At 41.7% G+C, this 20433-nt stretch overlaps 2 protein-coding genes across 2 annotated transcripts in view; one reads left to right on the plus strand and one right to left on the minus strand.

The window, feature by feature from the left end:
• The window catches only part of LOC308327802 (calcineurin subunit B type 1), a 32162-nt gene extending 16612 nt beyond the window's left edge, over positions 1-15550 (plus strand). The window contains exons 3-6 of the mRNA XM_080781357.1: positions 6865-7041; positions 8497-8556; positions 9280-9464; positions 13150-15550. Of these exons, the coding sequence (XP_080637483.1) occupies positions 6865-7041; positions 8497-8556; positions 9280-9464; positions 13150-13197 (470 nt within the window). The 3' untranslated portion in view covers positions 13198-15550. The remainder of the gene's footprint in view (positions 1-6864; positions 7042-8496; positions 8557-9279; positions 9465-13149) is intronic.
• A 1367-nt stretch (positions 15551-16917) lies between these two features.
• Positions 16918-20166, minus strand: pno1 (partner of NOB1 homolog). Its single transcript, XM_080781848.1, has 7 exons — positions 19883-20166; positions 18929-19078; positions 17947-18030; positions 17799-17859; positions 17565-17682; positions 17376-17446; positions 16918-17260 (listed from the first exon to the last, which is right to left on the minus strand). Exons 1-7 carry the CDS (start codon positions 20087-20089, stop codon positions 17193-17195), a joined length of 759 nt encoding a protein of 252 aa, XP_080637974.1. The 5' UTR covers positions 20090-20166; the 3' UTR covers positions 16918-17192.
• Positions 20167-20433: the final 267 nt, after the last annotated feature.

Below are 20433 nucleotides of genomic sequence, written 5' to 3' on the forward strand. Positions count from 1 at the left end.
CTGTCGGCGCAGCTGTTCAGCGTTTCAAGTGCTTGGACAGACATGCACTGGTATAGTGAAGAAATGGGTGCTCGTTTGGCCTGTCAGTTAAACCTGCTTCAACAAAGCCCTGCGTGGCCCCAAGACATGAACCTGTCCTGTACAATGGTTTACCTGTGCATAGACCCACCTGAGTCAAGACATGAACATATATACTGGATACCTGTGCATATAACGAAGACATGCTTGATCTGTCCAGAGACCTACTGTAGATCACATAGGTTTGCAAATTATCTTAAATCAATGTGAGACAGAAGGTTTATTTGGTTTGTTTGCTGTATCTGATGATGGATCTGACGTGGGTGCCTTCAGTGGGTTAAAATGCAAGAAATGATTTCTCATCCTCAGCTTTCAGTTTGTTACATTTTTATTGATAACGCAGACATGATCTGCAGCATTCAGACAGAATCAACTTTAGCAAGAATGAACCTCTCTCTACCTTAATTCAAGTGAATAGAATAAAAACATATGAAGACATTTAAAGTGTCACAAGGCCACTCTCTGTGTGCGTCTTCTTGTTTTAGACATCTCCTGTTAGCAGTGCAGCGCTTCACTGCTGCTCCCTGAGCCAAGCTTAGGTCAGGCAAAAATTGAATGGCCTACTTGCGAGAGGGAGCGTAATTAGACACACATAGTCATGTGCTCAGGCACATGCCTAGTCCATGCAACCACGCATTGCATACTGCATGTGTGGTTGTGCATGCATTGCACAGACACCCCCCCCCCCCCACACACACACAGTCTCACACACACACGCACACGCAACTCTTATTGCTTTCTTTACCCCACACCATACAAGTAGACGCATACATATAAGAGCAACAGCCGTCTGAATCCAACGCCTGCTACTAACACCACCCATCCCACCCTACCACACCCCACCCCCCGGTTGCAGCCACCTAAAAATAAACACTCAGCTGAAGGCCGGAGTTCCTTGTTGCTAGGGGTTTCCCTGAGGGCAGGAGCCAGAGCCTTCTTTGGGGTGGGGCTGGTGGGAGTTCTCATGATGCCATGGCTATAAATATCCGCCGACAGCATGCTTCCGCACAGCCTTCACTCGCTTCGGTGCACACATGCAGGCGAGAGTACTGTAGGTGTACAGTGCATTAGCGTAACGCTGCTGGTGCTAGGACCACGCGGCCTCAGCAATCTGCCTAATGCACACATTAGGCCCAGAGCCGAGCACGGCTCAGCCTTCTCTCTCTCTTACAGTACGACACCCTCTCTGCAGTGTGGCTCTCCCCTAGCAGTGGCCTAAATGAGAGGTGACAGGAGAGAGAGGGATAAAGCTAGAGTGAGTGTGCAAGAAAAGGTGTGCTCTAGTTTCATGTGCATGTGCCTTTTCTGACCTGATTTCCAGAGCCAGGACTACTGTAGCCTATACTGATCCTGCAGTAAAAGTTTATTTGACTAATTATTTATTTTCTGCTAAAATGTCTTACTGGTTGAGTGAGGGGGTGAATGAGAAACTATTGTAAGGATACAGTCTGTCTGCACTATAATATGACTATGTATATTTGTCCACCAGAGGGTGCTCTAAATGCAGCTCATCTATGCACACCTCTGGGTTGCCTTCTGCCTTGATTAGGAAAGAAATACAAAGGCTATTGGCTATTTTAAGATCTTTGCCTACCATATGGTCAATGTCAATATAAACCATATGATCAATATGATCTTTGGAAACTGAAATTGCTGTGTTTTTGACGCTACACGAGTGTAGTCAAGAACATTTAAAAAGTAGAGAAATTAAAAACTAAAGAAAACACAAAGGGCTGTATTTTGCGTGACTTAAGTACCAAGTTAGGGAATAAGACCTGGTACTTAAGACACTCAAAATACAGCCCAAAGTCAGTAATGGCGGACAGTAGTGGTGAGCAGTGTTTCCTGCAGGAAAAAGCTTTGGCATGGTGCTGGGCGCGGGGGGCTTTCTGGCGTGCGGCCAAAGGCAGCGCGTCAAATTAATTAATTCATTTGATTAATAAGATTAATAAATTAAGATTAATTTGTATTCTTGCTCTTGTATTGCTATTGGAGACACTGGGGGGACACTGGGCAGGCACTGGGGAGGCACTGGGAAGACACTGGGGAGGCACACTGGGGAGGCACTGGGGAGACACTGGGGAGGCACTCAGGGGCACACTGGGGAGGCACTGGGGAGGCACTGAGGTGACACTGGGGAGGCACTGGGGAGACACTGGGGAGGCACTCAGGGAGGCACTGGGGAGACACTGGGGAGGCACTGGGGAGACACTGGGGAGGCACTCAGGGGGACACTGGGAGGCACTGGGGAGACACTGTGGAGGCACACTGGGGAGGCACTGGGGAGGCACACTGGGGAGACACTATTCATGTCAGTGGAAGTTGCTCAGTGGCGTTTTGAAGCACCCGGAAGGACCGTCTCAAAACGTCTACTTCCGCATTGGACCACCAAATTTTGGTGGTCCAATGCGGAAGTGCAACCGAGCGCTCAATGTTAAAGCCCAGCTGCACGGGTTTCCTCAACAATGTAATGCACTTCCGGGTCAATCTGGGAACCCATTCGGTAGAAAGGAAAAATATAAAATTCTTTCTCCATTTTGTTTTTACTCCTGGGAGGCACCACTTCCTTTTGTGTGTAGAAACCGGAAATCTGCTCCTCCCCTTTCTTTGTCCACTTCCTCCTGGGTGCTTCTGTGTTTATTCCTATAAACAACACTACTACATGTTTAGGGCAGTGTAAGGTTAATTAAATAAGGTTAGGAAGCGAAGACCGTATGGTGGACTCCATGTTGCTCCCTGGAAGGAAAGAAGCATGCGCAATGGGCTATACTACTGTCTGTACTGCCACCTGCTGGTGAACATCTGTGCAGATGATCCAAACCCTAATTGAAATATGAAGCCAATATTCAAATATTGAAGTAGGTGGGACCTATTATCTTATATGGATGTACTTCAATACATCTAAATGTTTTGATTTGTTGTTGTTGCCAATCTGTTTGCTAGAATAACCAGAGGTATTGGCTCAGTGAAAATGACGACTGGCTCGGTGACGGTGTCACATATGCAACCAAGATTCTCTCTTATTTACCCATTTTGTGTGTGTGTGTGTGTGTGTGTGTGTGTGTGTGTGTGTGTGTGTGTGTGTGTGTGTGTGTGTGTGTGTGTGTGTGTGTGTGTGTGTGTGTGTGTGTGTGTGTGTGTGTGTGTGTGTGTGTGTGTGTGTGTGTGTGTGTGTGTGTGTGTGTGTGTGTGTGTGTGTGTGTGTGTGTGTGTGTGTGTGTGTGTGTGTGTGTGTGTGTGTGTGTGTGTGTGTGTGTGTGTGTGTGCGCTCATGCATTAGGACCTAGGCTGTAATTATCACTAACCTGCCAACTGCAGTCCTCCATCTTTGGGGCAGGTTAGCAGAGTTAATGCAGTCACATGTCCCCACTAATGTGCTGCGAAAGCTGCTGATGATGCTGACGATGGCAAATTACTTAATGACGTTTTGGAAAAGCAGAAAAACAGGTCCAGCTTGGCCAAAGGAAGTTGAATGGCGATGGTAAGGATATAAGGTGACTGGTCAGTTATTTCTCTCAGAAAATTCAAAAATAAACGGCCAATAATATTACTTTGTTCTGTTGTTTGACGTTCTAGACATGGTTACCATGGTGAGGTTTCTGAGGTCTGCGGGGTTAAGTGAAGTGGCACGTGTTTACGTTCCATTCAGCTGATGGAAACGGATGGATTTGGATGGTTTATAATTCACTTTAAAATGTAAAGCAAAGACCTTGCATTGAAACAGACACAAGCTTCATACTATGATGAATAAAAACTGAAAGGCCTGTTTGTGTGTGTGTGTGTGTGTGTGTGTGTGTGTGTGTTCTGCATATGTTTCATGTGTGAACAATTGCCTTATCGTGCTCACCTTCCTTTGTGTGTGTATGTGGGGGGAAATAGTGCGTTCTAGTTGCTTAGTAACACAGTTGAGGGTGCTTTCCACATAAGTGGTGTGTGTGTGTGTGTGTGTGGGGGGTGGGGGAGGGGGGGGGGGTCGGTCTGCAGTGGAGTCTGTGAGATTATGATAATAATTTCACACTTCCATTGTGTCTCCCTCAGAGCCAGTTATTAGAAGAGTGCTGTGCGGAGCCTCTCTCCTGATGTGTAGTGTCTGAAAATGGGCTGCTGCTGATCGCTTTTGATATTATATCTGTACGCTGGAACATCCACCTGAGTGTTACAAACTTACAGGTCAATTTGGTTACATTGTGTACACTCTCTGACTTGAAAATGGATAGATTAACACTAGAAATTTCACTGTGTGTACACACAGTGCTTGTGTACTGCTGTTTTATTTTCACCTGAGGAGGACCATGCATGCAGCCAAATTCATATTTTGAATTAGATTTTTGAATATGTCCCCTTGTCTCTAGGTTTGGAAAATGTATTTCCCTTTCGTGTAAGGCTTTATTTATAATGCAAGATAGGTGGCGTTTCACAGTAGTTCTTCTCCGTTACTTTCAAATGAACTTGTTATGCTAAATTAAATAATTCTGAAATATCTGTTCATCTAAATCCTTCTCGGTTGCATCATCGACATCAAAAAACGATTGATGCAACTGTGCAAAGTGCTGCCCTTTGACCTTGAGAACCCAGGAAACACTAAATATAAGAGTCTAAATCTTTACACACCATTGGATTAGATACAAGTCAGTTGGTTTGATTAAGTAGATAAGATTACATTTACAGTATCATACACACTCGTTTGATGGTTCATTTACAGTAGCATACACACTCGTTTGATGGTTCAAAACTGGGAAGGGTGGATGTCTTATGTGTCAACTACAAAAAACATTTGAATTGTTCCATTCAAACTTTATTTGCAGATGCTCAAATGTGTACCAGATTCTATGATCCCCTAAAATCCTATCATAGATTTTTTGTGACGTGCCCAAGTTATCCCACCACTTGGCATTTGACTACCCAGAATACATACATACAGAGTAATATTCCGTTTGCGTTCACTTCACTGGCTTCCAGGTGCTGCACCCAGACCCAGTACAAGACACTGGAGATGGCCTAAAAGGCAATCACAGGCATGGCATCCCCCATACCTTCAGCTCACTTACATCAGTTAACACAGGATGAACCTTTCCTATTTAACACTCTGGCCAATGCTCCACGTGTCCTAGACCTAGAGTAGACACTTCTCCCTTCTGGCTCCCAAGCTGTGGAATAAACTCCCCGTTGCGGTCAGGGCTGCAGACTCCCTCCCCATTTTCCACCATAGTCTGAAAACTCACAGCTTCAGACTCCAACTCACCCCCTAGCACTCTCTTCTTGTACCCCTTCTTGTCACCTATTTTGATAGATGCTAGTTGGTTACTTGTTCAAATGTTTTGTCTATCTATCTATCTATCTATCTATCTATCTATCTATCTATCTATCTATCTATCTATCTATCTATCTATCTATCTATCTATCTATCTAATGCCCAACTGCGAGCCAATGGTTCCCATGCATACATGTTACTCCCTGACTCTCTCTCCCTTTTTACTGTTTTTCTTAAACTGTAATAACTATCAATAAAGGCAAGAAATCCCCCCCAAGAAATCCTGAAAATAAATTCAACTTGTTTACGTTCTACAGGTTGACTCTTTTGAAAGCATCCCCAGAAAACCGATTTATTCAGCTTCACATTCAAACAAAATCACACATCATACATCATCACATTCCAGCCAATCACAATTGGTGTCTTCACTTTTTTGGCCTCACTTTTTATCATCAATACGTACTTTGCTCAGGCAATCAAGTCATCGCTATGGGGTGCTCAGCCAATCAAGTTTAAAATGAACACTCAGGACTTTCTCTTACTGTCTGTCTGCTGTCTCACTCACTCACTTAAAACACAATGAGGGTGCAAAAAGCCTTTCTTTGTGTGTGTCACAACTAAGTTCACAACCTAAAAAGCACCCAGCAACTATATTTCCGTCTCTATCCCTCTTCTCTAGCTTTCTGAAGCTACACTGCAGCATCATGGGACGGGGTGCTAAATTAACTCTGATTTTACTGATTCTTTGGAACAGCCACCCCCCCCCCCCATGGTGCGTAATAAAGTTGACTCCGATAAAGTTGGAATCGGATAGGATGTAATAGGATAGTCTACACTACGGTACAATTCGATACACTGACAGCAGAGGAATTAATCGAATTGTCAGTCCTCTAAATTTGGCCATTATCCATTTTCTTTCATTCTCTCACTCTGTCAGTGAGGTGTAAAGATGAATAAATGGCCTATATCATTGGACAATGCAGATCCTATCCTGGTTGGCTGGGCTATCGGACCATGTGTGAATGAGCTTATATACTATTTAACAAGCTTTTCTAATTGCTTGTGGATTACCCCTCCTCTCCCACCACCACGTTATCTGCCATTTGTAAAGCGGAGAGCGGCAAAGCCAGAGCCATTGGAGCTAATGGCAGGAGTACAGCAGACTGGACGAAGGGACACAAATAGATGTAAGTGTGCTGGGGAGGGTTGGAGCTTCCCTGTTGAACTCGGGTCACCGTTTTTGTTCTGTAGCTGGTTTTCGGGTCTGCGCAGGTTGTCCTTGACCTACATGCGGCTCCGGGTGTTGTAATAGATAACTACAGTATGAGCAGGTGCAAGTAAAGGGCGCCTGTGTGTGTGTGTGTGTGTGTGCGCGCATGCTCCTCTGGCGTACATCGTGTGTATACTGTAGGCCTACATGCGTTGTGTGACTGCAACTCCCCAATCTTGAGGGATTGTTTGTTTCGCAAAAGACTAATGTGGTTCTTCTGCTGCTCATCCATATGTTTCCCTTCTTCTCTCTCTCTCTCCCCCAGTCGATGCTGATGAGATTAAAAGGCTAGGGAAGCGGTTTAAGAAACTCGACCTAGATAACTCGGGCTCGCTCAGTGTGGAGGAGTTCATGTCCCTTCCAGAGCTCCAACAGAACCCGCTGGTTCAGCGGGTCATCGACATATTCGACACAGATGGGAATGGGGAGGTGGACTTCAAAGGTGTGCAATAACACACGCGCACACACACACACACACACACACACACACACACACACACACACTCTGACACAAACCCCGCCTCCCTCTCACACCCTCCTACATGAGGAAACCACAATTTGGGTCTATAGTGTAGTAAATAAAGGTAGTAAATCAGTTTGGTTATACATTTATTCTATATTGAATAACATTTTGTTTTTTTACTTTAAATGCATGAATCAGTAACTATAATTGAAAATATGCTCTGCTTTATTTTTCAGGAAAGCACAGACTTGGGTTTAGTTTTTTCCCCTAACATTTACAATTTCTGTGCATTGCGTACAAGAACACTTTGGCATTGGTCTGTCCATTTTCTAAGCTGATTGAATTAGAAAATGGACCTGTGCCCAGTACTTAATGAATGGTGCTGTAAAACAAGCCTGTTGTCCTCTAGGCTGAGAAAGGCTCAACACTTTAAGGTTTTTTTGGCAAACATTAATCACACAGCATCATTAACAAAAGAAGATCTCGATAACCAGGGACTTTGGACGCACGTGCACACGCACACACTTTCTCTCTCTCTCTCTCTCTCTCTCTCTCTCTCTCTCTCTCTCTCTTTGTCTGCATTACAATACATTATCTCTGCATTGCAGTACTAATGCTTTACAATAAGATGAGAGATAGGTCAGGGTTTCTGCCTAGACATGACTTGTTTAATTAATTGATCTAATTTTGTATATTGCCTTTTAAGGGGTATTTGATCAATTGATCTCATTTTGTAAATTGCCTTTGAAGGGGTATTTATTTTCATAATGAATGCAATATCCTGTTCCAGGAAGTTTAAAAGTTCCTTTACATTACTTTAAAATGATGTTGAAATTTGGTATAATACATCTTTGGGATTTATGGGTACCTGGCCATGATATGCAGTGTACGTACTGTGTACACTGTAAGTCCAAATAGTGGACTATATGATCTGTATATCTGTTGCAGCAGTGTTCTATGAGTGGGGAACAGGGAATCATGTATGTTTTTTTCTTTCACCATTCATTCATTTTGCCTGGCAAAACGGGTCAGAGAATCACTTGTAGGGGAATGTGAAGTTACTTTATTCATATTTTATTACCCTTTGAATTTGAAAGAAGATCCAGTCAGTAAACATATGGAAACTAGTTTGTTTAAATATTACTGTAAGTGGACCGACTCCCCAACAGTCCCCACTCAGAGTACAAGAACAACTGATAAAGATGATGTACAATATTTGGACTTATATCATGGAAGGTATCTAACTATATTACAAACCAAGGTTCTACTAAAGTTCAACAACATTCTCTAACTGAACAGGTTTTATAATAGGTTAAAACACAGGTAGGTTTTTTGTAGAGAAACTAAAACAATCCCATCACAATACAAACAATTTGAAACGAATCCCCTTTTTCCTAGAGCAAATGTTACTGACTGTCACTCTTCTCCTCCCAGAGTTCATCGAGGGAGTCTCACAGTTCAGCGTCAAGGGGGACAAGGAACAGAAGCTTCGGTGTAAGTAGAGCTGCAAATCTTCTGCCACCTTGAAAGAATCCTTGAAAAACACATGTGGACAGAGGTGGCGCTAAGTGGTTAGAACACTCAAACACACCATTGCCAAACCATTTCCACCCTGGTCCCCCTACCCACACCCCATCCAAGTCCTAAAGAAAACCCCAGGCCATAACCCTAATCCAGCCAAATGCACCCACCCCCCTCTCCCTGACATAATCCCAAATCCCCACCAACCACACCAACTCCTTCCACAAACCCAACTCAACCTAACCCTAACTTACCCCATCCCAACACAACACATCCCCCATTAACCGTGTTAACACTGACCCCAGCCTCTATCACAGCCCCTAACCCGCTACCTGTCTCTAACCCTGCCACCTCTGGAGCCACATGTGTCACTTGCTGGTGGGGGTTTGAGTCTCGCCGGAGCTTTCTCTCCTGTGTCTCCCCTGTTCTGTGTTCCTCTCAACGTTCCACTCAACCAACGAAGGAGGAAGAAGTACCTTGAGAAAATAAGTAAAACTTTTTATTTACTGTTGGAACTGTCTTTAAGCAGCGTGAAGGTGACGTTTTCTTTTCTTTTCCATATACAAAAGGCTGCTAAGTATGTTATGGTCATCTCATGTCACTGGTGATTTAATAATTTGAACTTTTATCTACCGTTTTCCTTTTCACTTCTGTTTTTTCTTCTTCTTTTTTTCCCCTCCTTGCCCCATCCTTCAGTTGCATTCAGAATCTATGACATGGACAAGGACGGTTACATCTCCAACGGCGAGCTCTTCCAGGTGCTCAAGATGATGGTTGGCAACAACCTGAAGGACACACAGCTGCAGCAGATCGTGGATAAGACCATCATCAACGCTGACAAGGACGGAGACGGCAGGATATCCTTTGAAGAGTTCTGTGCAGTAAGTCTGTCCGTCCAGCCGTCTGTCAGCGCACAGGGATATTTTTGTTGTTACATTGAAGGCTAATATTGTCCAGAGGGCCAGAAAGTTGCTGACTTTGAAGTGTGATGTCAAAGGCTTTGAAGAATACAGGCGAAGTGTTTGTTGCAAAGACAACGTTAACATTACACGTTAATATTGGATGCGTTATAGATCCATATTCCATAATGGTCTTAAGAGGTAGTGTTGGATGTGTTATGTTCAGTGTTAGAAACTAACTGAGGTGAGTAATTGTGGAGAGAGGCTTGTCTGATTGGTGATTCTGCTCTTTAGTGACGTCATATTGTATACAGTATATATGAGAGCATTTAATCAAAATAGGATCTCTGCTGGTTCTGGGGCCCAAAATGTGTACTAGCTGAAAATCGCTGCCTTTACACCATACAGACAGCCAACATCTACTGTGTATTCACTCACTGCATGCAGGAGTGGAATCTTTTTCATAACCTCTGCAATATATTCAGCAAATGATGTGATTAATGATCGTATTTCATATTCTAATACAGTACATAATATCAGTTTGTCATGGTCACAAAGTGAACTGTGCATGATACTACTAGACTCGGTCAGAACAGGCATGTGTTATGGCTGTTGATGTCATAGAACTTGAGAGAAATGACTGCAAAGCAGAAGGCCTGCAACACTCCAGAAGATGAAATTAAAGTCTTTAAGGTGCAGTGCACAGCTCAATAATGTCATGAAAGTGAGGAAGTAGCCAGTAATACAATGTACGTACAAAGTATGTTATGGTCATCTCTGGTCACTGGCAGTGGTGATTAATAATTTGAACTTTTATCTACCGTTTTTCCTTTTCACTTCAACCAAACAGGCAGACCTGTTTGGTTGAAACACATCTGTTGTTTATGTCCGTAAGAGATAAATAAAACCATGTGAAAAGGACATTAATTGTGTGCTGGCTATTTCATCACTAAACATTTCAAAATGTTCACAAACATTGCCGATCTACAAGCTTTTCGTCGAATTTTTGTACGAATAAGTGTAGGCAGGACAGAAATGGTTAAAGACGTCCGCCTCCAAACCCACATGTTCCCCAAACTGGCCTAAGGTTTTCATTTCATGTGATGTGCCTCCTTCATGCCGTCTCCCACTCAGCTTCCTTACTGTCTCAATATGGAAAGAATACCAAGAGGAATGGGCCGCCCACTCTCATTTGAACCAATCAAAAATGTCTGTAAAACAATGAAGTGAGTTAGTTGAGAAGAGAACAGCCTGGAGATAGTCTGCGGACAGACATGAGCCCTAATGGATCTGAACATGCGATTCACGTGGCCTTGTTGAAAATATCAGCCCCAATATATCATTCGTATAATAACCGTCTCTTGTAGGCCAGGAGCTCGTCTTCGTCTGAAACATTTCCATAAATGAAAGGCACCCCGCTTCTAACTTCGACGGACATAGGGGCCCACATTTTGACGGCTGTATCTCTGGAGCCTTGAGCTAAAAATGTTCTTGTCCTTGCGGGAGTGTATTTTCAGGATGGCTTGAAAAGAACATGCTTTAACAAAGGCAGTTAAGGAACACTGTTCAAACGCTTCAAGGTTTAAATGCAAGAGATGCAAGTGTGTGTGTGACATGATTTAAGACCGCCTTGCTGTAAGCGCCCCCAGGTCTGATCATGGAGTGTGAGGATCAGATGGCATTGGCAACAAACAAAGAGGTGTAAAAATAACAATTGTGAAATTGTGAAATACAAAAGGGTTAGTAGTAGCCTCAGAAGCAGAGTGGAATAATTGTTTCATGTTTGATAGTACTTCATGTGTTACTGTTACATATGCTGTGTAGTGCATACATACAGTGCATTCATCATTCTCTGGGCCGATCCCAAACCTAATTATCACAACATCAATGGCCAAAAAAACAAAGATGCTCTTAGACTGTGTGTGTGTGTGTGTGTGTCTGTCTGTGTGTATACTACGCCAGATGGAGGACATGACAGAAAAACAGGATTGCAGACAAAACCCGGATGCAAGACACGTCACATGGTTTCAGAGAAATTGCCAACCACAACAATGTCTACCAAATTGACTTTCTAATGCTCTGAATCTTGCACCACTCATCCTATTGTTCCGTGCTCAAAGGAAATATAAAACAACCGTCTTGGAATAATCAATAATGGATAAATAAGCATGGAATTCATGATATTAGAGATGTGATATGCTCACTGTTGGCCAGTTTGCCTTAGCCTGGCTAATAAGCCAGACTAATATCACACAACACTGTCACGTAATCCGCCGGCAGGCTTTTTTCTTTTGCCAACGGCTGATTCGGTCTGGCTTTTTAGCCAGGCTAAGTTTGCCTGGCGGTAGCATGTGTTGCTTAAAATGTACGCCATTTCTTTTAATGGGTAAATAATCATGTTCCAATGCCATGTTGCTTTTTAATTGTTTTATCTCTAAACTAAATAAAATCAAATTAACCATTTTACTAATGGTCATCAAAGGCAAAAAACATATTTCCTGTATAGTCTTGCTGTTCTGCTTTGCAGCTGAAACGCTAGACAGGATAGAATTATTAGGGACAGCAGCAATATCGGGCATTCACAAGGACATGGCCATTCTAACTTTAAAGACTGCTTTAATAAAGACCGACTTGGCAGTTATGACTAGACATGATAAATCGTATCAGTTTTATTTATAAAGCACATAAAAACAGAGTTGTGCTGTATTGATAAAGCAGTATAAATAATATAACAGACAATAACAGGAGGTCAAAATGTGAGTGTTTATAGAGCATAAAATTAAAGCAATATCCAATAACAAGTAGAAAATAAAAGGGGGTGTTGAAGACATGGATAACAGTTAGGAGACAGGGTGTGTTTTGAATCTTGATTTAAAATGGTTCACGGTAAGAAGCCTCATCCAGGGAGTAGAATGGTTCCATGTTGCTAGTCCATTCAGGGCTGTAAAAATTAAATGTACATTTTAAAATCAATGGAAACAATGAACGGAGGCCAGTTGTAGGGGTGATGTGGTCCCACTTTTGGGTGCCTGCCAGTCAGGAGACTATTTTATTTATTTTTTACATATACTGAAGGCCACGTGAAGACTGAGTGTGATCCTCTTTTTAAAAACACCTTCTAATCTAAACCTAAGTTTTCAGAAAATCTTCTATTTTTGATTAAAACATAATTAAAATTTGATATACATAGCAACATCCAAAATTACACAGATGCTTTCCTGGTTTTAAAGGTATAACAACATGGACTTTCCTGGTCTTAATACTGTAGCCACCTGGTGGTGATATAAGTTCAGATATCTTTATCTGTTCTCTGTGAAAAGGGAACAGTTGTCTCTCTCTAGTATGCTGAAATAGGTTTCCTGTTCATTTATTTGGGGAAAGTGAAATAGACATGAATAAGTTATGTCAATTTAAAATATATGTGTGAGAGTCAGTTTGGGATGAAATTGTACAGCAATAGACTTGGAGGCCCCTTGTGATCAACTAGTGAAAGACATGGTTGACCACCTTGTCATGTCTTTGAGTGTTTAGGGCAACTGGGTGGTGGTTACACCCTAATACAGACTATATTGTACATGATATAAACTACTGTAGCACTGTACCAGATCATATATGTAACCCATCTTGTGGTGTTGAATCTACATAATGCTTTGCCTCTTCCCACCAGGTGGTTGGCGGTCTTGATATACACAAAAAGATGGTGGTTGACGTGTGAGAAGCGCCTCCTGCTTGCAAATCCCGGCCCTACTCTTCCTCAACACTCGCTTTCTTCTCCATCTCTGAGGATCTGCTCAAGACGTCTGGCAAACGCTCTCTGTGTTACTCAATGGAAGTATTCTATCTCTCTCTCTCTCTCTCTCTGTCTCTCTCTCTCTTCCTCTTCTCTCTTTGAAGCCACTTGTTTGTTTTTTTCTTCCAAAAACCACAAGCCTCGTGAAGTCGACTTTGAAGTGTTATTGAACTATAATCCTCTCAATAACAGACGGAAGGACAGCTGCTTCTCAATTGTAAGAGCATCTCCAATTGGACGGATGGATAGATAGAGATAAATAGATAGCTGGAGGGAGGGAGATGGCGAAGAGGCTGGTTGGCTTGTTCATATTTCGTTATTTCTTTTTTATTGTTATTTTTGATATTTATTTTTGTTCTTGTCTTTTATAAAGAAGAAAAAAACACCAGTATATCTGTGGGTCGCTCGACAGGGGAAATGTGTAGCTAGCGGAGGTGTTAACGTCAAGATACTTGATTTCAATACAACTAGGAAGTAGGGTATGAAGTGCCAACCAGTACATATCCAGAAAACCAGTGCAAGTTATTACCTGTCATTATCGCTATCTTTTTTGTTGTCGTTTAGTTTGTTTGGTCTGACAAATTGTCTGTGACACATCAAAAAATCTGCATGGTCACTTGTCACGGCGACACATTACACAAGAGATGTTAAAATATTCCGACTTTTTTTTGTTTTGGTCCTTTGTTTTAGCTTCCACTTGAGCAGTTAGGATTAGAGCAGTCTGGGTTTCATATAAAGTTAAAGCTTCCGTTTAGCAAAGTAATTCATTTCTTTTTTGTAATAAGAGTGATAGTTTTATTTATACTTCTACATGTTTATAATGTTGGAGATTATTCTCATTTCCTGTCATGACATAGATTAATTAATGCCAAGAAAGTGATATCTTTGCAAAACAAATTTGTGGCTGCAAACTGATAACATGGTTTACTCTCAATGACACATTTTACATTGAACTGTGTGCATTCAGAAAGACAATCCCCAGTGCGAAAGATGGGCTCACCTCTCACTAATCATTCTCTGAATTCATGAGATGAATTTCAGTACATTTTCATTATTTGTAAGAGAAGAGGCTAGAGATTTGCCTAAGAACCAATGAGAACAATGATAGAGAGATTTGTGAACAAAACCCTTGAAATTACAGGGTAAATTCATAAATACTGTACGTATATAGCAACTTAACATTCAGCGATTTATCTGCAGGCAGCATTGTTTTTTTTTTTTAACCAATATGTGTATATTAGGTCATGTTTGCTCATGAGCCCTTCTTGAATACAAACGTACCTTTCTCCATATAGAGTGGGACAGCACGGACACCTCAATTTAGTGCAACGGAACGAAATACAGAATACATACGTTGCGTGATCAATGTGCAATGAGAGACTGTATATTTTAAGTTACTTTTGAGCGTGTACATTTCAAAAGTTGGCTTCTGTCACGGTCACCTCTGCTTTTTTTCTCTCTCACACACACCAATAGTAAATGGTTCGAATTTCACAATTCTAACACAACTGTCCATTTTTAAGGGGAAATATTTCCTATAAAATAGCACTGGGACGACATTTTTTATTTTTAGACAGACTGTGGATTTGGACAGGTGTTTTAGTGAGAGATGTGAATTCGGAGCGCCCTATCTTACCCCAACTCACCCCCCAACCCCAAAGCTCTGCACGGCTTGGGCCTCCCTGTGCTTGCATGACATGGAAATATATTTTTTCGTTGTGCATGTAGATCAATTTTTTGAAATAATCCTCTTGTTTACACATGGATGGTGATGTTAATATATTTAAGAATTTCAATGGTATATGATATGGATGTTGCCAAACTTTGGTAAATGTACACATATTATGAGAGGTAATCCAAATGAACTGAACTACATGTAAACTTTTTTTGTATTTTAACCCGGGTCAGCCACATGCTTCTATTTCAGTAAAGTTGCATATCTGATCCTGTCTCAAACTGCCACACACTGTACTCAGCTTAAAGGGGGAAAAAAATTGATGTTTTTTTTTCTTTTGTATATAAGTATTTGTTTAAAGCAGTTCTGGCTCTCTGTTCTCTGTATAGTTCAGACCGCGCTTTAGTTCGTAAGTGCTTTTCTTTTCTCTGAGGATTATTTGGGTTCTCTTTAGTTTGTGTGGGGAAAATCTGAAATGATTAAGTTTGAGAACTTTTGTTTTTCTTTTTCTGCATGCTGCATCTTATGCTGTGGGACTGTTGGAAACTTGATACTGTATGAAAATTTAAAAAATTTAAATAAAACTTTAAAATGTTGAACACATTAGCCTCCTCAATTACTCAACATTTCATGATAATGTCTAAATGTTCTTTACCACCTCATTTCCACCACCTAGTAGGCTTCAATTGCAGGTTTAGGGTACAGTCACACCAAACTTTGATTCTGCCAACAGAGCGGCTTCCCAATCAGATTTCAAAAAAGAAAGTCTGTCTGCCTGTCTATGAGTAGCTGTCTGCCTGCCTGCCAGCCAGCAAGTTTGTTAACAGAAAATAAATTGTTATGGCTGAGTAAAATAAAATACAATAAACACAATTTGCCTGAAAATAGATTACCCAGCTATGACCTTTTTCATGAAAAAAAATGAGTAGTGATATGGCTGACTGAGTAAAATAAAACAATCTACCTGAAAATAGATAGCTATAAGTGAAGAGCAATTTCCGCAATTACCATTTCCGCAATTTCCGCAATTTCCATTTCCTCAATTTCCTCAATTTCCATTTCCGCAATTTCCATTTCCACCATTTCCGCAATTTCCATTTCCACCATTTCCGCAATTACAATTTCCGCAATTTCCATTTCCATTTCCAACTATTAATGGCAGCTGGGTTTCATCATTCAAATAAAATAGAATTCTGTCCGTTTAGCTATAAAATTATGTCAGGGAATAGGTATACACAGTATATGTCTTTCATTTGCATTGCATCTCTCCCCCCCCCCCCCCCCCCCCCCCCCAGCTTTTATTTTCGTTCGAGTAATAGTACAACTCTAATAGTATTACTTATAATAATGTAATTAAAGAAGATTTATTTATTTTTATTTCATTTTCCAGATTTTTTCTTCTTCTTTTTTTTAGATTTTCATTGGTGGGCCAGTCATAATGGTCCCGCGGGCCTGATGTGGCCCGCGGGCCTGAGGTTGAGTATCACTGCTGTACTGTACTATATTGTACAAGCTCTTCTCCCTGGCCTGTGTTAGGCTGCACAACAGTGACACTTGGTGGTGACAATATGCCATTTCCGTGCTCTGACACAGGGACACGCATAGCTGTCTATAAGATTGACATTAAAGCATTGGCAGAATCCACTGCATAGGCGGTTAGGTGTGACCGCACTCTTTAGTCATGGAATTATCTGTCAGTTCAGAGGGATATTGCTCTGTGAATAACTGCAATTCCAGGTTTCAGAAGGAGATACCCTTCTTTGATGCAAGTTCAACCAGAAACAAACTAAGCTATGGAAAATTGGAAAACTGGTATGTCCCCTTCTGAAAACCTGGAACAATTGAGCATGAATTCTGGGTTTGTTTTTACAATCGCAGTTCAAGCATTTTTATTTTTGCTCTGTGTGCTTTAACATTACAATAAGTCTGAAAATGTACAAGTTGAGAATTAACTGTATTCACAATTTGAGTAGTGGGGCTGAAATACATTTATTTACAGGAATTCACATTGTAATGTACAGTATATAATTAACATTTATGTGAAAATGATGCATCTTAATTTGGAACTGTGTAATGTATAAACGGATAATGTGAGGTCCATCTGCAACAAAATAGATGCTACTATTGTAGAAGAACCTGTAAAAGGCTAGTCCACACCAAGGCACAGAAACCATTCATGGTGTTGGCTATGGCCAACCACACAGAACAACCTGGATCCATCAGCCGATGAGGGGGAGCAGACATTTCAGAATCTGTCTGCAGACCTGCTGGCCACTGCCCTGATGTTGCCGTAGACCTTTGATGGTGGACTTCCTGTGGGAAGAAGAGGTCAAAGATAATTTCCTGTCTTTTCACGCATTAGACTTTTACGCAGAAGTACGTATAGTACTATGTCCATGAATTTAAAAAGTGTTAGTATCCCACTTACCTAAGATTAGATTGCATATCGCTGTGCGGGCCATCTTGATGTTCAGAAAAGATCCTAATATGTGTACTTTTCTGTTGAATGAATAAGGGAAAGTATATATATATATATATGATTTAAAAACAACTTCATCACTTCCATAGGATATGGACTTTATGGAGCCATTTTTCTTCCCCCCCTCTTTAAACTCACGTGTCTGCCAGCACAATGCGAGTCTTTGTGACATTTTCGATGGTGAATTTGGTTTTTCCGCCCTTCCCAGCTATCCTTCCGATGGCTCGGGATAAGTGGTCTCCCTTCAGCGGTTTCACTGCCAAGACAGCCAACATGAGAAAACACTTAGACAATGAGCACATTCCAAAAATGACCTTGAAACGGGGATCGAAGGAGAATTTACAATATGGAGTAAAAGGGTGCTCCTCTTACCGTCTGTGACCTCGAAGGATTCTAGGAAAAGCTCATCTAATCTGATGAGTGCCAGAGCATCCTAGGGAGATGGGAGCGATAGATTGATAGAAAGGGAAGTCAGAATCGGATGGGTTTTACTTAATCACATGATTGGCGTTCTACATACCTCAACCTGGAAGCCTAGTATAAATGCCTTGACGAAATCCGCAGCTCTTGTGAGTGAAGCGATGTCCGCTGTCTCTTTGCACGTCTGAAGGAGGACATTTTATAGACATGAGCACATCATCAAAACACACGTTCATGTGTTCTCTTATCGACCTAAACACATGTACAAACGTCCTTCAATAAGCCCATATTTATGGGGCACACAAATTGAATGTGATTACAATTACTCCACAACACCAGGGACGGATTAACCCCTATGAGGGCCCCTGGACCGGTAACTTTTGCAGGGCCCCCATAGCGCGTGTGCGTGCAACATTTCAGGGTGTCAAACCTAGTACCTCACGGTCCAATTTCCCTGAAGTGCCCCTGAGAGCCACGGCCCCACTTGCCCAATTTGTCCCTGCACAACACAACAACCACAACGCACCTGTCGATTTATGTGCCCTTTATCTTGTAATGTGTTTGTTGAAGGAAGTTTAAATACATTTAGTGCTGCTGTGAATGCCACAATCTGCTCCTTTACTTGTGGAACTAAATTTACATTTTCTGCCAGAACGTTGGTGTACGGGGGAAAAAAGTGCAGACCAATAAGAGTCGAACCAAATGTCAAGTATTGAGTGTTTAAGTGGTTACATTTCTGGAGAAAATAAAACCTATAAGACCCCTGGGGTAGAGTAGCCTCGGTACCAGGCTTAGGGCCGATTCATACTCCTATTTTAGAGACGAATAAAAGTCGGTTCGGCTCTGTAAAGCCTACAATGTGACGTCATTTGAGGTTCGGGGGGGGGGGGGGGGGGCGGGGCGTGTACCGTCCTAAAGTCGGCTCTTCGGTGCTACTGAAAATTTCTGACGAGACAAAATCATATCGGCCCTTAGGGGTAGAGGGAATAAGAATGGCATACAACCAGGGGGCACTGGTCAACAAACGTAGAGGGTTTAAGAGGTTATGCATGTGTAGATTTAAACGTGAATGTATAACTTACTTTAATTTCAACATTCCTACTTTTCAGGTTGAATCTAACTTGAAGCTGTAGGTTCTCTACAATGGGGGTGAATATCTTCATCCAGTTCTCCTTCAGTGGTGTGTATCTGTGAGGTGGGACAGGGATTTTACGCAACTCATCTACTCCACCCTGGAACAAAGATGAAAAGTACATGTTCGCATTATCTGTCAAAGCTGACCAGTACATGAAAAATGTTCACATAATGTGTCAAACAGAGCCTTATATAGACAGAGTTTAAGTTACGCAAACTGCGTTCACTTTATGGGGCCAGTCCAATGGCGGCTCTCTGGGGACAACCAATTGGGACAAGTCCTGGACCAGAAGTAGGCAGAAATGCATTGGACTCAGGCAACAGCCTAGCTCTGGTCCATAGCTCTAATGCGTTTAGAGCTATGGATCAGAGCTATCAACAGCCCAGCTTTAATTATCTTAAATCCCTTTATTTTAGATTGTTTTGTAGTAATATTACAACATAAACATTAAAGAGACTTTAGTTGTTACTGTACAATACTTTAAAACAGTTGTCATGTTGCACAGTGCACACGTGCTTACAACAGTTGTCATGTTGCACAGTCCACACATTAAAAAAGCTCTTGTTTGCCTCGCCCTTGTTGAAAACGATGTATTTCCAACTCCAGTCTCAGTTCAGGCTGCACGAACAGCGCTCGAGCGCTGGTTTCTGCCCCCTCTATATCGTAACTCTTTATTTAATATTAGATGACTCTGGTGTCAAAATCCATCAAAGTATTCAATCAATCAAAATTGTGATGTCAGCAAACTAGCTATAGTCTATTGCGCAAGCGCAACACAGTCGCCAGGCTCGCCAGCTGACAGAACAACGTGGGTCACACATTTAGTGTTTATAGATCATCATCATAATAATTATAATACTAAAAGCCACAGGCCAACAATATAAAATAAACCATCCATTACCTTCAACTGATCGCCCGAAATAGGTGGAAACTGCGGCCGCTTGATCGCCACTGAGTCTTCTGCCTCCATTCCCACTCCATCTTGTTCACGTTTTCGTTTGTGGCTCTTTTTAGACTTCACTTGTATGAAATCTGTAGCATTTTCCGTTGCAGTTTCACTGTCATCAGCGATGGTGATCTGAGGGGCTGAATTATTATCCGTGTCCATGATTATATCCACGAAAAAAGAGCTAAATGAACAGACCAACTTCTAAACACGGGATGGATAGGATGTTCGATGTTGTCCTCGTGCAATGAAAAGGACCCTAAGAAGCAACTTAACATTCGCCTGACATATAACAAAATATTAAAAAATAACCGCTACTGCAAACAAGCGTTTGATTCTTATTTAATGGATTGCAATTAATTCGTGAAACTAATTTGTTTGTACGTATTTGATATTTGATTTATTTATTGTATACGTTGATTTATTTATTGTATACGTTATCTGATCAGGCCAGTGTTGGGACAGCCTCGTATAGAGGGTCTTTCGAAGTTTCGCGTCACGTTTTG

Source organism: Protomyctophum bolini (assembly GCF_963924005.1).
Source record: "Protomyctophum bolini genome assembly, chromosome: 14".
Classification (NCBI taxonomy): domain Eukaryota; kingdom Metazoa; phylum Chordata; class Actinopteri; order Myctophiformes; family Myctophidae; genus Protomyctophum; species Protomyctophum bolini.

What these genes read in the sequence shown, in the direction of transcription:
- pno1 (XM_080781848.1), bottom strand. Translation starts at nt 20,089, where the DNA reads ATGGACACGGATAATAATTCAGCCCCTCAGATCACCATCGCTGATGAC. An exon ending in TACTAGGCTTCCAGGTTGAG is followed by an intron (nt 17,860 to 17,946) that starts GTATGTAGAACG and finishes CCATCTCCCTAG; the next exon opens with GATGCTCTGGCACTCATCAG. An exon ending in CGCATTGTGCTGGCAGACAC is followed by an intron (nt 17,447 to 17,564) that starts GTGAGTTTAAAG and finishes TTCATTCAACAG; the next exon opens with AAAAGTACACATATTAGGAT.